This window comes from Hypomesus transpacificus, unplaced genomic scaffold, assembly GCF_021917145.1.
Source record: "Hypomesus transpacificus isolate Combined female unplaced genomic scaffold, fHypTra1 scaffold_127, whole genome shotgun sequence".
Classification (NCBI taxonomy): domain Eukaryota; kingdom Metazoa; phylum Chordata; class Actinopteri; order Osmeriformes; family Osmeridae; genus Hypomesus; species Hypomesus transpacificus.
In genome coordinates this window covers 128,936-145,925 of record NW_025813704.1, presented here as the reverse complement: position 1 = coordinate 145,925, position 16,990 = coordinate 128,936, and the positions used below count along the sequence as shown (strand labels likewise).

Genomic DNA, 16,990 nt, shown 5'->3' with positions numbered 1-16,990 from the left:
AATCTACCCTGAAATAAGTGTGTCTTTTACCAAGACAGAACCGGACGTCAGTGCAGCATCTTGTCCTGTCTGGCATGGCTTAGCAGTGAAAGTAGAGAAATGAGAAAACCTCTTGCTCTGGACTCACTCTGAACATTTCTCACATAGTTTCCTAGTGGAGTCAATCACCACATCCATTAAAGCGCATTCTGTCCGACACACACACACACACCATCTCTCTCTACAGCCTCTGCCCTCTACGGTACAGGCCATAAATGAAAGGAGACGTGAAATAGATCTCTCAAATTTGGTTTTATTTGATAATACTGTATATTTAGTCCGTGTTGTGGACTTACACAAAGTATCAATACATGCATCAGCACTTTTCCTAATACTTGTCACTTTCTGCTCTGCAACCTTTCCTTGTCTCAATCCCCTTCCTTTCTTCCTTTCTTCCTTTCTTTCTTTCTTTCTCTCTTTCTTTCTTTTTCTCCCTCCCACATATCTTTGGCGCAAAAGAGGCCTTAACAACAGCACAGTAAAACAACACAGACAGGAGAAAACTCACGTAGAAATCAGACAACAATTACAACACTGATTACAACAATACAAATCTACAGAAAGCTATGGAAAGAGTTTTTTTCTAAGATAAGCCACATATGTAGGTATCTTGCAGTGTCCAAAATAACACTGTAAACGTCCCTCTGGTTTAATTTTTAATTACACGAAGGGTCTTTAGATTTTGATTTAGGTTATTGCCGGTCAGATTTGGAATTGGGATATAGTTATACCAGCATGTACACAAGGATCAACAGGTGAAAAAGCAGAAAAGCGGAATGTCTATTAAACCTTAAGTTACACAAACTATCAATGTTTTATTTATATTTACTTTAGACAGGACTTCTGTTTTGGCATTTTCCAACATGTTATGACATTTGTAATCTAAAATACAGTCCCCTTTGCTAAATAGCCATCAAAATATTTACCTCCATAATCCTTAAGATATCTAATAAGATATGACCTTTTCTGGTAAAACTGCTATGTCGTTACAACAGGAAATGAAAATGTTAACAATAACTCAATATCAAAATATGCAAATTAACGGTTGAAATTATCCAATGACTGCTCAGTATTTCTCCTCCTGGTCTCTAGTGGACTGGCCTCTAGTGGACTGGTCTCTAGTGGAAAGCTTAACTAATAAACATCACAGATAATCACATCCATCCAGTCTCCATCTTTACTTCCCCCGAAAAGTGCAAAACTAGTCCTAATGAAGTAAATAATAGTAATAATTAAACCAAAAACATAAGTATATGCAAAAGTACTGTACAGCTACATTTCTAGAAGGAGGGGAGCGGAGGGAGGGTAAGAGTAGATTGGGGTGAGACAAGCTGGGGCATATTGTGTGTGTCAGGGGGGAAATAATATAGGGCATGGTTGGAAGGTGTTTGGTAACCCCGTGTGTAGGATAAAATATGGCAGACTTACTATCACTTTCACACAGCATAGACTGGTCCAGTGAGACATCTGGAAGGTCAAAGGTGAAAGGTCAAACCTAACCAAGCTGTGACCTCCAGCCACTCTGCTCATCTCACCTTTCAACTCTGATGCTTTGGTTCCTCAGGTAAGACTAAATGGAAAATAAAGCTTTTAAAAACGTTCACCATAAAAAACATATTTATTACGACTATCTAGGAAGTCAGGCCTTGCGATGAATATGATTGGTCCAAGCAGCACGATTATGAAAAAGCGAGATTCAATTGTATCTCTTTCCCTTTTGGTTCATTTGAAGGAGACAATCACAACAAAAGGCAACTGGGAATTTGGCTTTGGACTCCAACCCAGAGTGGAAGAACACTGACCCTACCTAGAGACGGGCTGTCAGGGTAGTTCAGAGGACTTAAAAGCTTTGTGGGGCAGGAAGTGAGCTCAAGGGGCAGGAAGTGAGCTCAGGAAGTGATCTCACAGGGGAGGAAGTGATCTCATAAGTGATCTCTCCTCGAGGACCCAGTCCTCCTGACGCCAGCCTCAGGAGGAAGTGACATCATCACTTGACCAGTCTATGTATCTCATCATGACTATATCAGTATACGCAGTCAGAGAACAATCCCTAACACCTAAAACTCAAAACCCTCTTTTTTGAGTTAAAACTTTATGGTTGATCCTCACACATGGTTCAGCTCCTCAATCCTGATTACGATTAATTGTAATTCCAAATCATTTAAAAATGGTAAATCCTGGCTCTTATTGCCCCTAGCGGTCAAAACCTTTTGAAGAAATGTGTGACTTGTGAGAGCTTGTCGAGGTGCTGTGGGGCATAGCATGGAGGATGGGCAGTCTCTCTTATCACTTGAAGTGTTTGAGAAAGCTCCAAAATGAATATTCATGAAGGATGAAGGGGCGGGATCAGGCTGAACCTGGCGAGTTTAGTTCCACCTTGAGCATTGGTGGAGTCCCAGAGGCCCAGGCCCAGAGCAGGACTGCGAGTATACGGCACTATGTTGCTAAATCTAACGCTACGAAAACACAGTGGCTTGAAATTGTCCTCTGACCAGCAACGATTTATCTCATGTTGTCACACTGGCTTTCTCTCATAGTTTTATGCTTGTATCTTTGCCAATTCAGATACATATACTATACATTCTCCCCTAAAATTTCATGGAATGTTGTAAAGATATTTTTTTTGTTTTCATCAGGCTGTGAGGAGGGCAGCCGAGCATGAGGGGGACAGGAAGTAACTAGGGGTCCTCCACATCCAGGAACTCCTTCTTGGGCGGAGCCGCGCCGCGGTACCAGGAACAGGAACCGTCGGCCCTCTTCACACAGGCATAGTGGTTGGCCTGGCGACCGTACACCTGCTTCTCAATCATCATGTCGGTCCAGAGACACTCCTCAGGGGACGAGATCTCACAGGGCAGGGAGGGGCAGCGCACAATCTGCACACACACACACACACAAACATTTACACACAAATACACAGAAACACATACACACAAGACATACCGTGTCACAAATCATGTTACTATAGATATCAACGCAAACATGCAAGGCATATTTCTCCCACCCTATCCTCCCTCCCTCCCCCCTCCTCACAGTCCCTCCCTCCCTCCTCCCCACCTTGCAGTCGCAGCCCATCTGGTATCTCTGGCTCAGGCTCTTCTTCTGGGTGGGGCTCATGGCGTCCCAGAGCATGATGTAATCACACAGCGTCACGTGCATGCTGCCGCCTGCCTCCGCCTTGCCTGCAGCACCCACAGAGAGAGGGGGGGAGGGGTTACACACCCTTCAGACACACATGTACATACCCAAACACATGTATATACCCACACACGCCTCCCTCCCTGTCCCCCAGTCTCCCTCTCCCCCAGCCTCTCTGTCCCCCAGTCTCCCTGTCCCCCAGCCTCCCTGTCCCCCAGCCTCCCTGTCCCCCAGCCTCCCTGTCCCCCAGCCTCCCTGTCCCCCAGCCTCCCTGTCCCCCAGTCTCCCTGTCCCCCAGCCTCCCTGTCCCCCAGTCTCCCTGTCCCCCAGCCTCCCTGTCCCCCAGTCTCCCTCTCCCCCAGCCTCCAGAGCAGGGGACAGTACCTTGAGGCAGACCTCAGCATGTTAAAGCTTATCCTGGAGTCTGCAGAGGAGTGAGTCATTTAAGACCTCTCTGAGGAGGGTGTGTGTCTGCCTGTCTGCTCTCCTTTGTGTGTGTGTGTGTGTGTCTGCTCTCCTTTGTGTGTGTGTGTGTGGGTGTGTCTGCTCTCCTGTGTGTCTGCGTGTGTGTGTGATAAAGCCTGACCTGAGATCAGGTACTCCTTCTTGCCGCTGGTGTCCAGGGTGACGCCGCAGATGGCAGAGACGGGCGCGGTGAACACAGACTCCACATCCTGGTCAGGGCCCTTGAACATCTGCAACACAGCCAGGGTCAGAGGTCAGGGGTCAGAGGTCAGGGGTCAGAGGTCAGGGGTCAGAGGGGAAGGATGTCTGGGTGCAAGGTCAGGGGTCAGAGGTTAAGGCTCACCTTGATCTGTTTGACCTCATACTGGATCCTCTTGATGGGGTTTCCATAGATGTCATTCCCAGTGTCCACCTCCTTCTCTCCCACCACCTTGGCTCGGATAACTGACACAAACACAGACAGCGTGAGAACAGACGGCTAGTCTGTCTGTCAGCCCAGACTGGTCCAGGTCACGTGTGTCATCATCCTCAACCTCACTGGGCTCCTCTCAGGAACAACAGGATCTGGATACAGGCCAGGAGACACACTGAAGGGCTATGTGCATGAGCTTGTGTGTGACTGCACGTGTGTGTGTGTGTGGGCGTGCAATGCATGTGAGGTCTGTGTGTTTTAATGGTTTCACTGACTACATCATGCTTTAGCAATGCAAAGGAAATGGAAAATATGAGCAATATACAAGAGCGTAAAATACCCAGAAAGAAAATCCACACACACAGACACATGCATACATGCACACAAATATGCAATCATTAAATCCATACACACACACACACAGAGTTCCTAGCTCCCTGAGTTAACATCTGTACATGGCTGTACTTTAGCTGTCTGACTGGGACTGAACACAAAAGCCTTTTGACTGCCAGCACCTACTGACACACACACACACACACAGAGGGTTACATTTACACTCACACACGCGAACACCAGTGCAGACAGGAGAATAATGTAGTAATAATAATACATGTATTAATTTACACTTTTATCCAAAGCAACACACAACAGAGGGACTTGAACCCAAGACCTCTTGATGTGCAGTCCAATCCACGAACCATGAGCAACATCCATCTGTAATCTACATCCATCCTGTCAAACCTACAGACAGACACAGGAGATTCCTCCACTCACACAACCACAGGTCTGTCTAATGCCATGTACATGTCAGTAGCACCATGCAATGTGTTTCCATGAAAACCCCCTTGGAGCAGTCACCACATCCTACCAGCTCCCCCCTCTCTCTCCCCTTTCCCCCCCCCCCCTCTCCATCCCTCCCTTCCCCCCCCCCCCCCTCCTCCTTTACTTCCCTCTCTCTCCCCCTCCTCCTTCACCTCCTCTCCATCCCTCCCTCCCGGCCACTTAGGTTTATACCCACAGACGGCCCTCGTTAAAACCCCCTCAACAGTCTCCAGCTCCCCAGTACTCCTGTAGCACAGGGCTGGCTCTGAGTGCACGTGTGTCAGGGTTGTTAGTGGAGTGGGGGGGGGAGGTGAGTCTGCTGTTTCAGTGTCCAGGCTCAAGGTGGTGTGTCTGGGCAGGACAAAGCTGGGGAGTCCCCTGAGCCCTCCCCTGAGCCCTTCACTGACAGACGAACAACTGGTGTGTGTGTGTGTGTACGTGTCTGTATTTACCTTTTAGGCTTGGCCCGTGTGATGTACCACAGTATACATGTGTGTACTTGTCTGTGTGTGTGTATGTTTATGTTAAGTGTGTGTGTGTTTATCTAACTCTTTGGTGTGTAGAGTACACGTGAGTGTGTGTTTACCACAGTAAACAGTGGATGAGCCCATGCTTGTCTGCCTTCTTGAGGCGGCCGGGTGGTGTGTGTGTGTGTGTGTGTGTGTAGGAGGCTCACACACACTCGGGAGCACGTAGTTGTGGAGTCTCACTCCACTGTGAGTGGAGGTGTGGGCTGCAAGACACACAGACTGTTCTGTTCCCCTGCTATACCCATCTCCATGCTCTACCACTGAGCTGTACCCATCCCCATGCTCTACCACTGAGCTATACCCATCCCCATGTTCTACCACTGAGCTATACCCATCCCCATGTTCTACCACTGAGCTATACCCATCCCCATGTTCTACCACTGAGCTATACCCATCCCCATGTTCTACCACTGAGCTATACCCATCCCCATGTTCTACCACTGAGCTATACCCATCCCCATGTTCTACCACTGAGCTATACCCATCCCCATGTTCTACCACTGAGCTATACCCATCCCCATGTTCTACCACTGACCTATACCCATCCCCATGTTCTACCACTGAACTATACCCATCCCCATGTTCTACCATTGAGCTATACCCATCCCCATGTTCTACCACTGAGCTATACCCATCCCCATACTGTGTGTGGGTGCATGCTGTGTGTGTGTGCACTTTGCATTATTTTGCGTGTGTCTGTTGGAGTGTGTGTAAGTGTGTGTGTTGCTGCATTTGCCAATGCAAAAGTGGAGCGGGAAACCCCCAGCAACATTCCTGCAATTCCTCCTTGTACACTACCCCACTAGCTTCCAGGAGAGGACCTAGGTGTTGGGGCTAGCCTTCAGGAGAGGTGCTAGGTGTTGGGGCTAGCTTCCAGAAGAGGGGCTCGGTGTTGGGGCTAGCTTCCAGGAGAAGGGCTAGGTGTTGGGGCTAGCTTTCAGGAGAGGGGCTAGGTGTTGGGGCTAGCTTCCAGGAGAGGACCTAGGTGTTGGGGCTAGCTTCCAGGAGAGGACCTAGGTGTTGGGGCTAGCTTCCAGGAGAGGACCTAGGTGTTGGGGCTAGCTTCCAGGAGAGGACCTAGGTGTTGGGGCTAGCTTCCAGGAGAGGACCTAGGTGTTGGGGCTAGCCTTCAGGAGAGGTGCTAGGTGTTGGGGCTAGCTTCCAGAAGAGGGGCTCGGTGTTGGGGCTAGCTTCCAGGAGAAGGGCTAGGTGTTGGGGCTAGCTTCCAGGAGAGGGGCTAGGTGTTGGGGCTAGCTTCCAGGAGAGGGGCTAGGTGTTGGGGCTAGCTTCCAGGAGAGGAGCTAGGTGTTGGGGCTAGCTTCCATGACACACTACCACCGGGCTGGATCCCTCCTCCTAGCCACACACTGAACAGACCTCTGTTGTCATTTTAGTGCCATACCTGTCTTTGCCTGTTCATTACATCTCTTCACTTAGCAGACGCTTTTATCCAAGACGACGGGGATGTATTTGATCGTGCGATCTCTTGTCTAGTCAAATGATATGCCACTGAGATACACACATTCCCTGATCCACTATCTGTTGTCTGTTTAATCATAGCATTTCTGCTCCACCTGAAGCCAATGTGCGCGGTCGCACCCTGGTCAAAACACCAGCCACTCCCCTACAGAATGATGCGGCGTATTGCCGCGTATACACCAATAACAATAACGGACGTATATCGTCGGATAGGCTACATCGTTAAAAACAATCATCTGCATCCGCTGTGGTGTATCATTCATAACAACAACAGTAGGCGAGGGTGGTGTGTTGTGGTTCGTGCTGTTTTGGCTACTTACCTATGTCCGCGTTGCAGAACGCCTGTTGCGGGTGAACGGGCGCACAGCTGCAAGCTTCGGCTATTTCCTCCGCTCGCCAAAGGATCAATACTGCAAGCGTGCACAGGACACCGTTAACGGAAAACCTCATTTTCACGTAAGCTGCCAAACCACTGTTTTACAGGTGTTATCAAAGTAGCCCTATCGATGGACAACACCGAGAGCTGTGGCGTGTGTAGAACAAATCCAGCGAAATCGTTTCTCCGTTAGGCTACTCGAGACCTAGCTATGACAACAGTAACGGAAGGTCGCGGTCAAGAATCCCGTGTGGAGAAGCAGTGGAGTCACGTTGGCCAATGAAAATCCACCGTTATGTAGCCGAGACTACAGCAAGATTTGGAACAGTTATTCTGTGTCGTGGCCCTCTATTTATCTGTTTCTCTCTATCGAGAATATTTTTGTTTCTTGGTACAGTCACTTTTATAAGCTTTCTGACTCCTCCTCTTGGTAACGGTTTCGCCAGCGGAAGGCGCTCGATCGCAACTGAGATCTTCTCGTCCCAGCCTCAACTTCTCAGTATTGACATCTTATTTAATATCTTCTTTAAACCCATAAATCTTATAAATATTATTTAAAATTCCGCCCCGTCATAACAGCGTACTCACAAAAGCCATAACGCAGTTTGCATGCCTTTATTTTGTCCGCTGTCACCATTAAAGTTAAATCTGACAGTCACGGTTATTTGCTTTTGGAGAACCTTATTTCCGTCAAGGTAGCGAAGGGTCGTGTCCCTATCTGCCCGCTAGAGGGCAGTGACTCCCCATCTTCCTCCGGATAACAAACTGTGGTGAACAATCGGTATCAGGTCTCTTGTACCATACCAGACAAAACCGGGCTACAGAATGACACATTTTAATATTCAGTTGAAGGCAGATGTCCTGGAGACCTGGACATCTGACAAACCTGCTCAAGTCTCTTTCAAAGATGAAACACCTCTCTGAGTGCATTTGACACAAGACAGCGGTTCAAAATGAAATTAATCAAAATAAACTCTTTGTCGTTTTTTCTCACCAGCCTGTCAGATTGGTCAACAGTAGTTTTGAAGTTAAACCTCATAGACTCAGTGTGTGTCAGAGGCTGTGGATAAAAGCATCTGCTACATGCGTAAACGTGTGTCAAGATAATATCAGAGAGTGTCTCTGTGTCTCCAGGGACATGGCTGATGTGGACGTCTTCAGAGGCCCTTATTGAAGTAGACATACTGAACACTGTCTCCATAGCGACGCAAGATGGAGTCTCTCAGCTCCGGTTCCAGTTTCGACACAGCCATGGAGCTGTGTAACAGACACAAGAACACATGCGCACAGCCTGTCAAGATTCAGCCATGGAGTTGTGTAATGAGTAAAAAACATGCGCACACACTCTCGCACACACACACACAGGTAGTGGCTGGTGAGATGCAGTGATAGGAGCAGGTGAGACTGTGACGGTCTGGTTACCATGTCTGAGGAAACACAGAGCAGGCAGCTGGCACCATGAACACCAGACTGCAAAACAAAACAGGAGCGGATTGTTACAGTGCGTGTGTGTGTGTGTGTGGGCCAGGCAGACGATGTAAGAATGAACAACTTACAAAACTCCAACCATCATCACTTGTAGGGGCCCGTGGAGAAACGTGATCCTCTGTGAAGACAGAAGACAGGCTTGAAGTCAACACCAGCTGGCGTCACTAGCCTGCTACTGACCTCAGCTAGCTTCTCAGAGGATACAGAGCTACTGACCTCAGCTAGCTTCTCAGAGGGTACAGAGCTACTGACCTCAGCTAGCTTCTCAGAGGATACAGAGCTACTGACCTCAGCTAGCTTCTCAGAGGATACAGAGCTACTGACCTCAGCTAGCTTCTCAGAGGATACAGAGCTACTGACCTCAGCTAGCTTCTCAGAGGATACAGAGCTACTGACCTCAGCTAGCTTCTCAGAGGATACAGAGCTACTGACCTCAGCTAGCTTCTCAGAGGATACAGAGCTACTGACCTCAGCTAGCTTCTCAGAGGATACAGAGCTACTGACCTCAGCTAGCTTCTCAGAGGTGTTGGGATTAAGAAAGCAGTCACTCAGGTACTAAAAAATCAACAACAAAACACACAACTCACCTGCATGAAGGGATGTTTCTCAAGTCTCTGCATGATGATGGGGAGGATGACTAGAGGAGGAGAGTGGGGGATGAAGGAGGGTGAGACATCAAATGTTGGACCTTCATGATGGATTTAGATGAGTAACTATGATATCGTTAATAACATGTGGTTGGAGCTACGATCAATATAATTTACATTTCATTCATTAAGCAGACGCTGAAATAGCACATATGAAAAGTACAGCGTAAGATCAAGGAACAGCAGTGAAATATGAATGTGAAATTCGACCTAGTATTGGACCAGGAAGTTAACTACAGCTCTGGCCACACCCCACCATGACACTTACTCATTCCCGGCGCTGCCATGACGACCCTGGAAATGACCACTTGTGTGATGCCCTTCACAGCTGCCTTCTATAAGAGAGCAAACAGACCATAACACTATAACGGCTCTCTCCAGGAGACAGAGAGAGAACAGAGATATTCTCTACAGGAGAAACAACACACAGATCCCATCCCCATAGTCTCTAGAAACAAACACAGTTATCGCCTCGACTACATCGCCGTAGCTGCGATGTGGTTGAACGTGACAGCTGATCCAGCTGGTCATCGGATCCCCGGGCCTACCTTGGACTGGCCCAGCCTGGCACCGCTATCATCTGTCACAGCCACGCCATTCAGGAGCTCCCTGAGGAGAAGTCGAGGAGATGAGATGATTGAGTGTGATTGGTGTGAACACAGTGTTGGTGACTGAACCTCAGGGTGTCTGGTTAACAGTTGATTCACTCCTGGTGGAGGTGATGGGTTGGTTTGCTAGTGACTGTTGGATGATGTTGAGGTGATGGTTTAGTGTTGTAGTGACTCACTGCTGCCTCATCATGGGGATGTTGACACAGTTAGAGGATGCCACTGCCACGAACGGAACCCAGCGTGCCACAAGGGGAGGAGCTTTCTGCAGGAAGGGGAGGGGATAAGACAGGAAGTAGAATGGAAACTAATGTCCATAGCACTGTGTGTGTGTATGTATTACTGTACCTTTGTGTAGAGATTAAGCCCCACTGCAGTAGCCAGAGCAGTACTGGTAGCTGAGAAGTAGGCCACTCCAATCTGCCTGGGACACATGGAGATGGGCGAAGGTTAGAGTAGAGGAGACCAGTCCAGACCAGGGCTAGAGACGGGTCTCAGAGTAGGAGCCTGGAGGAGGCATGTGTGGGTGGGGTCTACCTGGAGCTGATTAGGTGGGGTGGGGTCTACCTGGAGCTGATAGGATGTGGGTGGGCTCTACCTGGAGCTGATAGGATGTGGGTGGGGTGGGGTCTACCTGGAGCTGATAGAAGAGGCTGCGTTGCGGTTGGTGTAGTTGACCAGAGCGTTGAAGGACTGGTTGACCCACTGCCAGAACACCACAGCAGGAACTGTCCTGGAGAGAGCAGAGAGAGGGAGAGAGCGACAGAAAGAGAAAGAGAGAGAGAAAGAGAGAGAGAGGGGGGGAGAGAAAGAGAGAGAGACCATTGCAATTCTTTGTCTGTGGGTGTATATACAGAATACGTGTTGGAGTATGTGTGATCAGATGAGTGTGTGTACCTGTAGAACTGCAGCATGCAGCCTGTGATGGCCATGCCTCCAGGGACCTGGAAGGACATGCGTCCTATCAGGTTCATGCGGTCCCCGGTGTCTGGGTGGAACGCAGAATCGTACAGCTTCTTGGCGTAGTGAAGCTGTTCCTCTGTGGTGCCGGGGGGAACCGAACCGGCCCTGCAGAGAACCACATAGAACCTGTTTGCAAAGGACAACCTCCATACCTATAACAAATAGGGATGCAGCGATGAACCAACTTTACTATGAACCGCAATTTAAAACATCTTGGTTTTGTAACATAAAGGCTCAGCTACACCGAGTGTCTGTTCTCACTGTCAAAAAATGACATTATGGTTCATTCTATGAAAAACGGTTGCACAGTGAGGAAAATTAGGTTAAAGAAATTGCTGGAGTTTGCAAACAGTTCTGGAGAACTCAGTTTCCCTTTCCCCTTCAGCTCGCTTGCTTCAGGACTCTACTGTACTCTATTGTACTCTGTTCTTTGCTTTATGCTATAGGCTTCTGTTTAGAAAGTTTGAAAGAAAAAATAGAAAAAAAGGTTTAGAAAGGTTGGAAAAAACTAAATAAAATTATAAAAATCAACTTGAAACTTTTTTGTGTTTGATAAAAGGTTTGAAAAAAAAGTTTGCATCATTGATGAGTGCTAAAGAAATGAGGAAATACTCTGTACTGTGCATGTGTGTGTTTGTGTGTGTGTGTTTGTGTCTCTCTCTGTGTGTGTACCTGCAGCCCTCCACCAGTGCTTTAGCCTCATCCAGCCGAGCGTCTGGGAGCAGGGCTGTCCTCCAGTCCGTGATGTTGAAGAAGTGCCTCAGCCGGCCGCTGAAGGTGGACTGATCCCAGCGAGGAGCTTCCATGTCAAACCCACTCACAGCCATCGTGTCCCTCCACCCCACACAGAATAAACTGACCCAGAGCGAGGGACTGCTTCCTGGTCCTCTACAAAGCCAGCCTGCTCAAAACACACAGTGGCTGGCTTACTGAAATAAGATTAACATCCAGCAAACTAACATCACCTGCTACTGTATGATCCGGATACTCGTTTAGTATGGAAATAAAATTTGGCACTAATAAAACCTAGCTTTCAAACTCAGGACTTTCCTCAAACCCCCTCCTCCCCTTCCTCAACCTCTCCCCCCTCAACCTCTCCCCCCTCAACCTCTCCCCCCTAAACCTCTCCCCCATCAACCTCTCTCTTATCCCAAGGATCCCTGACCCCAGAGCAGCAGTGGGGCTGGAGTTTGCAGCAGCTGGATGTTTACACTGCGAAGGCCACAGGCCTTGAACCCTGCTGGGTAGAATGAGGCACACAGGCCTCTGGACCCTTGAACAGGCAGGGGCCAAACATGACCTACTTTAACTGGGGAGTAAATAAAAAGAGGGGGGGGGGGGCGAGAAGCAGGAGAGAGGACATAAAAGAGTAGATATGCTGTATGACTAGGGTGCCTGCAGCGTTTGAAGGGGGTTAGTTTTAGACTGGATCAACTCACTGTAATCATTGGTGTTCAAATCACCCATTTGGACTAGTGCCTAAATACTAAAGACATGCTTTTAATATATCCGGCTCTCGTAGTGTTGACATAACTACATGTGAATACAACCCACCTCCCAATGCACACTGTAAATACATTTTTTAAATCTTGTTTAACGCAAAACAAATCTGTAGCCGAGACAAGACTTATGCAACTTGTTTTCAAAGTTACTAAGATACAATAATTCAGTATAGCGGCCGGCTGCAGATGAGGCATATTTAGACTGCATCAATATGTAGTTCATGTTTCTTTAAGTAATAAAATGTACGTTACCAAAAACGTGGACGGCTCAACTGTAAATCTGTCACGAAATCCAGTGAGATTTCTGTGATGTGGTTGGTGTAGTCAGGGGAGGGTGCATGTGGCGTCTCGTTCTCCAATCAGAGCCTGAGACAGATCCCGCCCTGTAACATCTGTGTTCAAGAAAATGAATATTAAAATGAAACATAAAAAAAATATATGTCAAGAAAGTCATCCTACTTGCAATTACCCTTATAAATCGTGTTTTTAAAATATTGGCAGTAATAGAATATTTTTGTGAATAATTTGAACATTGGCGAACAAGTATTTTTTTCTACCAATAAAAATATGTTTATATGAAAATATTAAACCAGATTCATATTAAAAAAGTTATTTTTCAAGTTGCTTGATGTTACAAAAAAATTGCGAAAGATGCGCCATCTGCGTTTCCACCTGCGCTTGCGTATGACTTGTGTACTACGTCACTCCCCCTAGTAACCTCGGCAGCGTCTTGGGCAGATAGAGCAACAAGATGGTGAGTTCATTTCGTTCAAATAAATAGCATTCACGATATAAATGATGTCGGATATCAGTGTGAATCAGTAGCATTAATGTTTATTGCATATAACAACGTTATAGTAGCTTTTTGGGAATGTTTAACTTGCGGAGAAAAAACGCATTTACTTTAAAAGCTGACTGCAGCGGTCTTGTGTTGCTCAGAATCGATTTATCATGAGATTAGCTAGCTGCCTAGCACGTTAGCCAGCTTGACACAGCTCGGAGTTGTCTAACGTTTTCTGGTCGGCTAGCGAGCTAGTTAGCAAGCAGCACTAGCGCTGTTGATTCGATGCCACTTCCAACATCTGGGAGAACGAGTAGGTACTGTACAGTAAAAATTACATTAGCGGAAAAACATCCTCTTCTTATCTTCCATCGCTTTCCGATTTCTAGCAAGCCACAGTAAGGGCAAGATCTTTTCATGTTAGTTAGCAGCACTGCTAGCCAACTATTGCTATTATTTCGAAGGCCTTTATTATGTTTTAATGATACAGGATACAGTATATATTGCTCCTGTTTGTCCTCCATTTCCCTGCCGCGGTTCTGTAAATTGTAAAATGACGTTTTCAAACGCCTCTGTTGCAGGGATTGCTGTCGATCCTGCGCAAGCTGAAGAGCACACCGGATCAGGAGGTTCGGATTCTGTTGTTGGGGCTGGATAACGGAGGGAAGACTACCCTACTGAAACAGCTAGCGTCTGAAGATATCAGCCACATCACCCCCACGCAGGTACGGAGGGGAACGCGCACACACGCACAACACACACACCTTAGACATGTCCTTTGACACCGTCTCCTTCCGTCTGTTCAGGGCTTCAACATCAAAAGCGTTCAGTCTCAGGGTTTCAAACTGAACGTGTGGGACATCGGAGGACAGAGGAAGATCAGGCCGTACTGGAGGAACTACTTTGAGAACACGGATGTGCTGGTGAGCTGCATCACCACACAGATCACTGCTCCAGGGGGTTCATATTGCACTTCAGACCCCAGCATCTAATGAAATGATATTGGCCGGGTTTCCCAGATTCGTTACGAAGCTCTTAACGCTAAGAGCTTCTTAGCAACGGTCTAAGAGCGTTCTACAGCGCTCTTAGAATGCTCCTGGTGAAATGCCAGTGAAATGCTCTAACCACCGAGCTGTACCCACCTAGCGAGTATGATGATGTAAATGCTGCTGTGTTTTACAGATCTATGTCATCGACAGCGCTGACAGGAAGCGGTTTGAGGAGACAGGGCAGGTAGGTGTTCTCCTAAATGTGACTAGTGTCCATTTGTTATGTTTTGATGTGTTTTTGATGCATATACTCAGATGTTGAAAATGTGTGTGTGTGTGCTGCAGGAGCTGGCTGAGCTACTGGAGGAGGAGAAGCTGAGTGGGGTTCCAGTTCTGATCTTCGCCAACAAGCAGGACCTCCTGACGGCAGCACCAGCTTCGGAGATTGCTGAGGGCCTGAACCTGCACACCATCCGGGACCGCGTGTGGCAGATCCAGTCCTGCTCCGCCCTGACCGGGGAGGGCGTCCAGGTGAGCCCAGACATGAGGGCTCAGGCCTGGGGAACGGGGAGCTGTGGACAGGCTGGCTGGGTGGAGGACCTGGTTTCTGTTTCTCATCAAGCGTGTCTTTATTCCTTTTAGGAGGGCATGAACTGGGTTTGCAAGAGCGTCAACGCCAAGAAGAAATAGCTCGGCTCAAAGGATGCGCTGGTGTGTCTCACACACACACACACACACACACACACACACACACACACACACACACACACACACACACACACACTGAAACCCTGGGAGGACAGGGAGAACCTGTGAATGTACACACTCGAAGACCAACATGGACTTGAAGAGTTTTCTACCCCCCTGGCTCCCCTCATACACGTTTACTAAACTTTTAGTCATGTAAAGACACTACAACTCCCACTTTTGCTAATAAAGGGGAAGGTTGTTGGCCTTTAAAAGGAACACACGCCAGATGACACACCCGACTCCAGCTGAGCCTAACCATTCTAGAACCCTTTCTACGCTCTCCTAGAACCCCTAACATTCTAGAAGCTCATACAATCTCTCATAGAACCCCTAACATTCTAGAACCCCTAACATTCTAGAACCCCTAACATTCTAGAAACTCATACATTCTCTCATAGAACTTCTACGCTCATCTCATACGCCCTTTCCTCAAACCCTTAACATTCCAGAACTCGCTGATCTGTCTTCTCGTCATCCTGCTGTCGTTCTGACAGGTTGCTACTGTGTGTGTGTGTTTTGTTTTGTATTCAATGATGGCTGTATGCTTGCTATGGCCCTGTTTGAAGTGAGGTATATTTTTGTAATTATTTATGGTGAAGTAGAATTCAAGATGCTTATAAACAGCTGGTGTGGAGCGCGTGTTAGGTAGAAAGTTTGAGAATAATGATCTTCTGTGCTTTTATTGCCCTGTCAACAGATGATACACTACATGTTAATATGTAAAGATGAAACACTATGAATTCAAATAGATAAGCACTACATTTTCGATTGACTGTAAATAACTTCACCCTGCATTCCTGTTCTGCACATTACCGGTCTGTACCATGTAGTCTATAATGTTTGCACACATGTCTCTAGGTCAAGTTTAACGGGGAAATGTGGTACCAGATGTTTTTAGCTGTGTTAGTCTTGAGTTGGCCTACAGAGATAACAGAGTTATTTCCTTTTGATATTCTTGAATGTGATCTGACCAAGGATTGAAGGTACGCAAATAAACACTTGTGAGTAAAAAAACAAAAACAAGTGTCCTTCAACTTCATTCTGTGCTGGTTACTTGGCAGAGAGCAGCATTGCTCATTATGCATATGTCCCCACGACTGGGTAGGGGGATATGAACTGAGGCTGTAGTAATAGAGGACATGTGGACACACACACACTGGCAGGTAGGGCCAGCTGGAAGTGATAGGAGCCGACTGAGGAGGACAGCAAGGCTGTGTGTGTGTGTGTGTGTGTGTGTGGGCCCCAGTCTAAAGACACTGCATGGTTGTATTGGTGCTCCAGTGAGAGCAGGCCTGTCCAGCAGAGGCTGCCCTGAATGTGGAAGCTTCCTACATCTTCTCCAGAGGGTGAAATACTAACCTCCAGCTGTGTGAGTGAGTGTGGATTCTTTCCGGGGTTAAGGCCGGATTGTTTCCGAAGGCCAGAGAGGCTTGAATGGTCTCTACTACTCCATCTACAAAGATTCTGATTGTGCAACACTTAAAGCACCCTTCGGACAGTCGCACTGAACTGTCTTTGTTCCCTCCCTCCCCCATCCACCCTCCCTCCCTCCTTCCCTCCTTCCCTCCCTCCCTCATTTCCCCTCCTTCCCTACCCCGTCTTCACTACAATGGATTCCAACAGAGAAACGTGACACTTTATTGAATCACATTAAAAAATACAAGCAAGGACATTTTTGCCTCGACTCAAGACGGTTCTCAGACGCTGGCTATGATTTTCACATGAATCAAAGAGTTCATGCACAGATGCCGGCACTTTCTTGTCAGTGCTGTTCCGTTTTATCTGCAGGCGCCTGTAAAAACGCCCTGAAACTGAAAACAAAGTTCTGTGGTTGTTTTATCACTGAATAAAATCGTTTTTTTCCCCCCTTGTGTGGGCGATTTGAAGGAGCCAGCCAGTGTGTGTGTGAGACTATGATGCATACCTCTGAAATGTAGGCAGTGTGTTTGCTGCTGGTCTCATGGATGTGACAGCTGTTAGGCAGCTGTGCGCAAGTGTGAG

General features: G+C 47.5%; 3 protein-coding genes across 3 annotated transcripts; 1 reads left to right on the top strand and 2 right to left on the bottom strand.

The window, feature by feature from the left end:
- Window positions 1-272: 272 nt before the first annotated feature.
- On the bottom strand, window positions 273-7,726 carry timp2a (TIMP metallopeptidase inhibitor 2a). The gene is made up of 5 exons (XM_047050748.1): window positions 7,206-7,726; window positions 3,986-4,086; window positions 3,764-3,872; window positions 3,097-3,221; window positions 273-2,915 (listed from the first exon to the last, which is right to left on the bottom strand). Exons 1-5 carry the CDS (start codon window positions 7,333-7,335, stop codon window positions 2,718-2,720), a joined length of 663 nt encoding a protein of 220 aa, XP_046906704.1. The 5' UTR covers window positions 7,336-7,726; the 3' UTR covers window positions 273-2,717.
- A 525-nt stretch (window positions 7,727-8,251) lies between these two features.
- Window positions 8,252-12,819, bottom strand: sfxn2 (sideroflexin 2). The gene is made up of 12 exons (XM_047050747.1): window positions 12,722-12,819; window positions 11,640-11,868; window positions 10,902-11,072; window positions 10,639-10,737; window positions 10,353-10,428; window positions 10,184-10,269; window positions 9,945-10,005; window positions 9,665-9,731; window positions 9,337-9,386; window positions 8,818-8,867; window positions 8,684-8,731; window positions 8,252-8,518 (listed from the first exon to the last, which is right to left on the bottom strand). The coding sequence occupies exons 2-12, from the start codon at window positions 11,792-11,794 to the stop codon at window positions 8,419-8,421; spliced, it is 963 nt and encodes a 320-aa protein (XP_046906703.1). The 5' UTR covers window positions 11,795-11,868; window positions 12,722-12,819; the 3' UTR covers window positions 8,252-8,418.
- Window positions 12,820-13,153: 334 nt separating this feature from the next.
- Window positions 13,154-15,201, top strand: arl3b (ADP ribosylation factor like GTPase 3b). The gene is made up of 6 exons (XM_047050749.1): window positions 13,154-13,223; window positions 13,832-13,975; window positions 14,057-14,173; window positions 14,433-14,483; window positions 14,585-14,770; window positions 14,882-15,201. The coding sequence occupies exons 1-6, from the start codon at window positions 13,221-13,223 to the stop codon at window positions 14,927-14,929; spliced, it is 549 nt and encodes a 182-aa protein (XP_046906705.1). The 5' UTR covers window positions 13,154-13,220; the 3' UTR covers window positions 14,930-15,201.
- The last annotated feature ends 1,789 nt before the right edge of the window (window positions 15,202-16,990 follow it).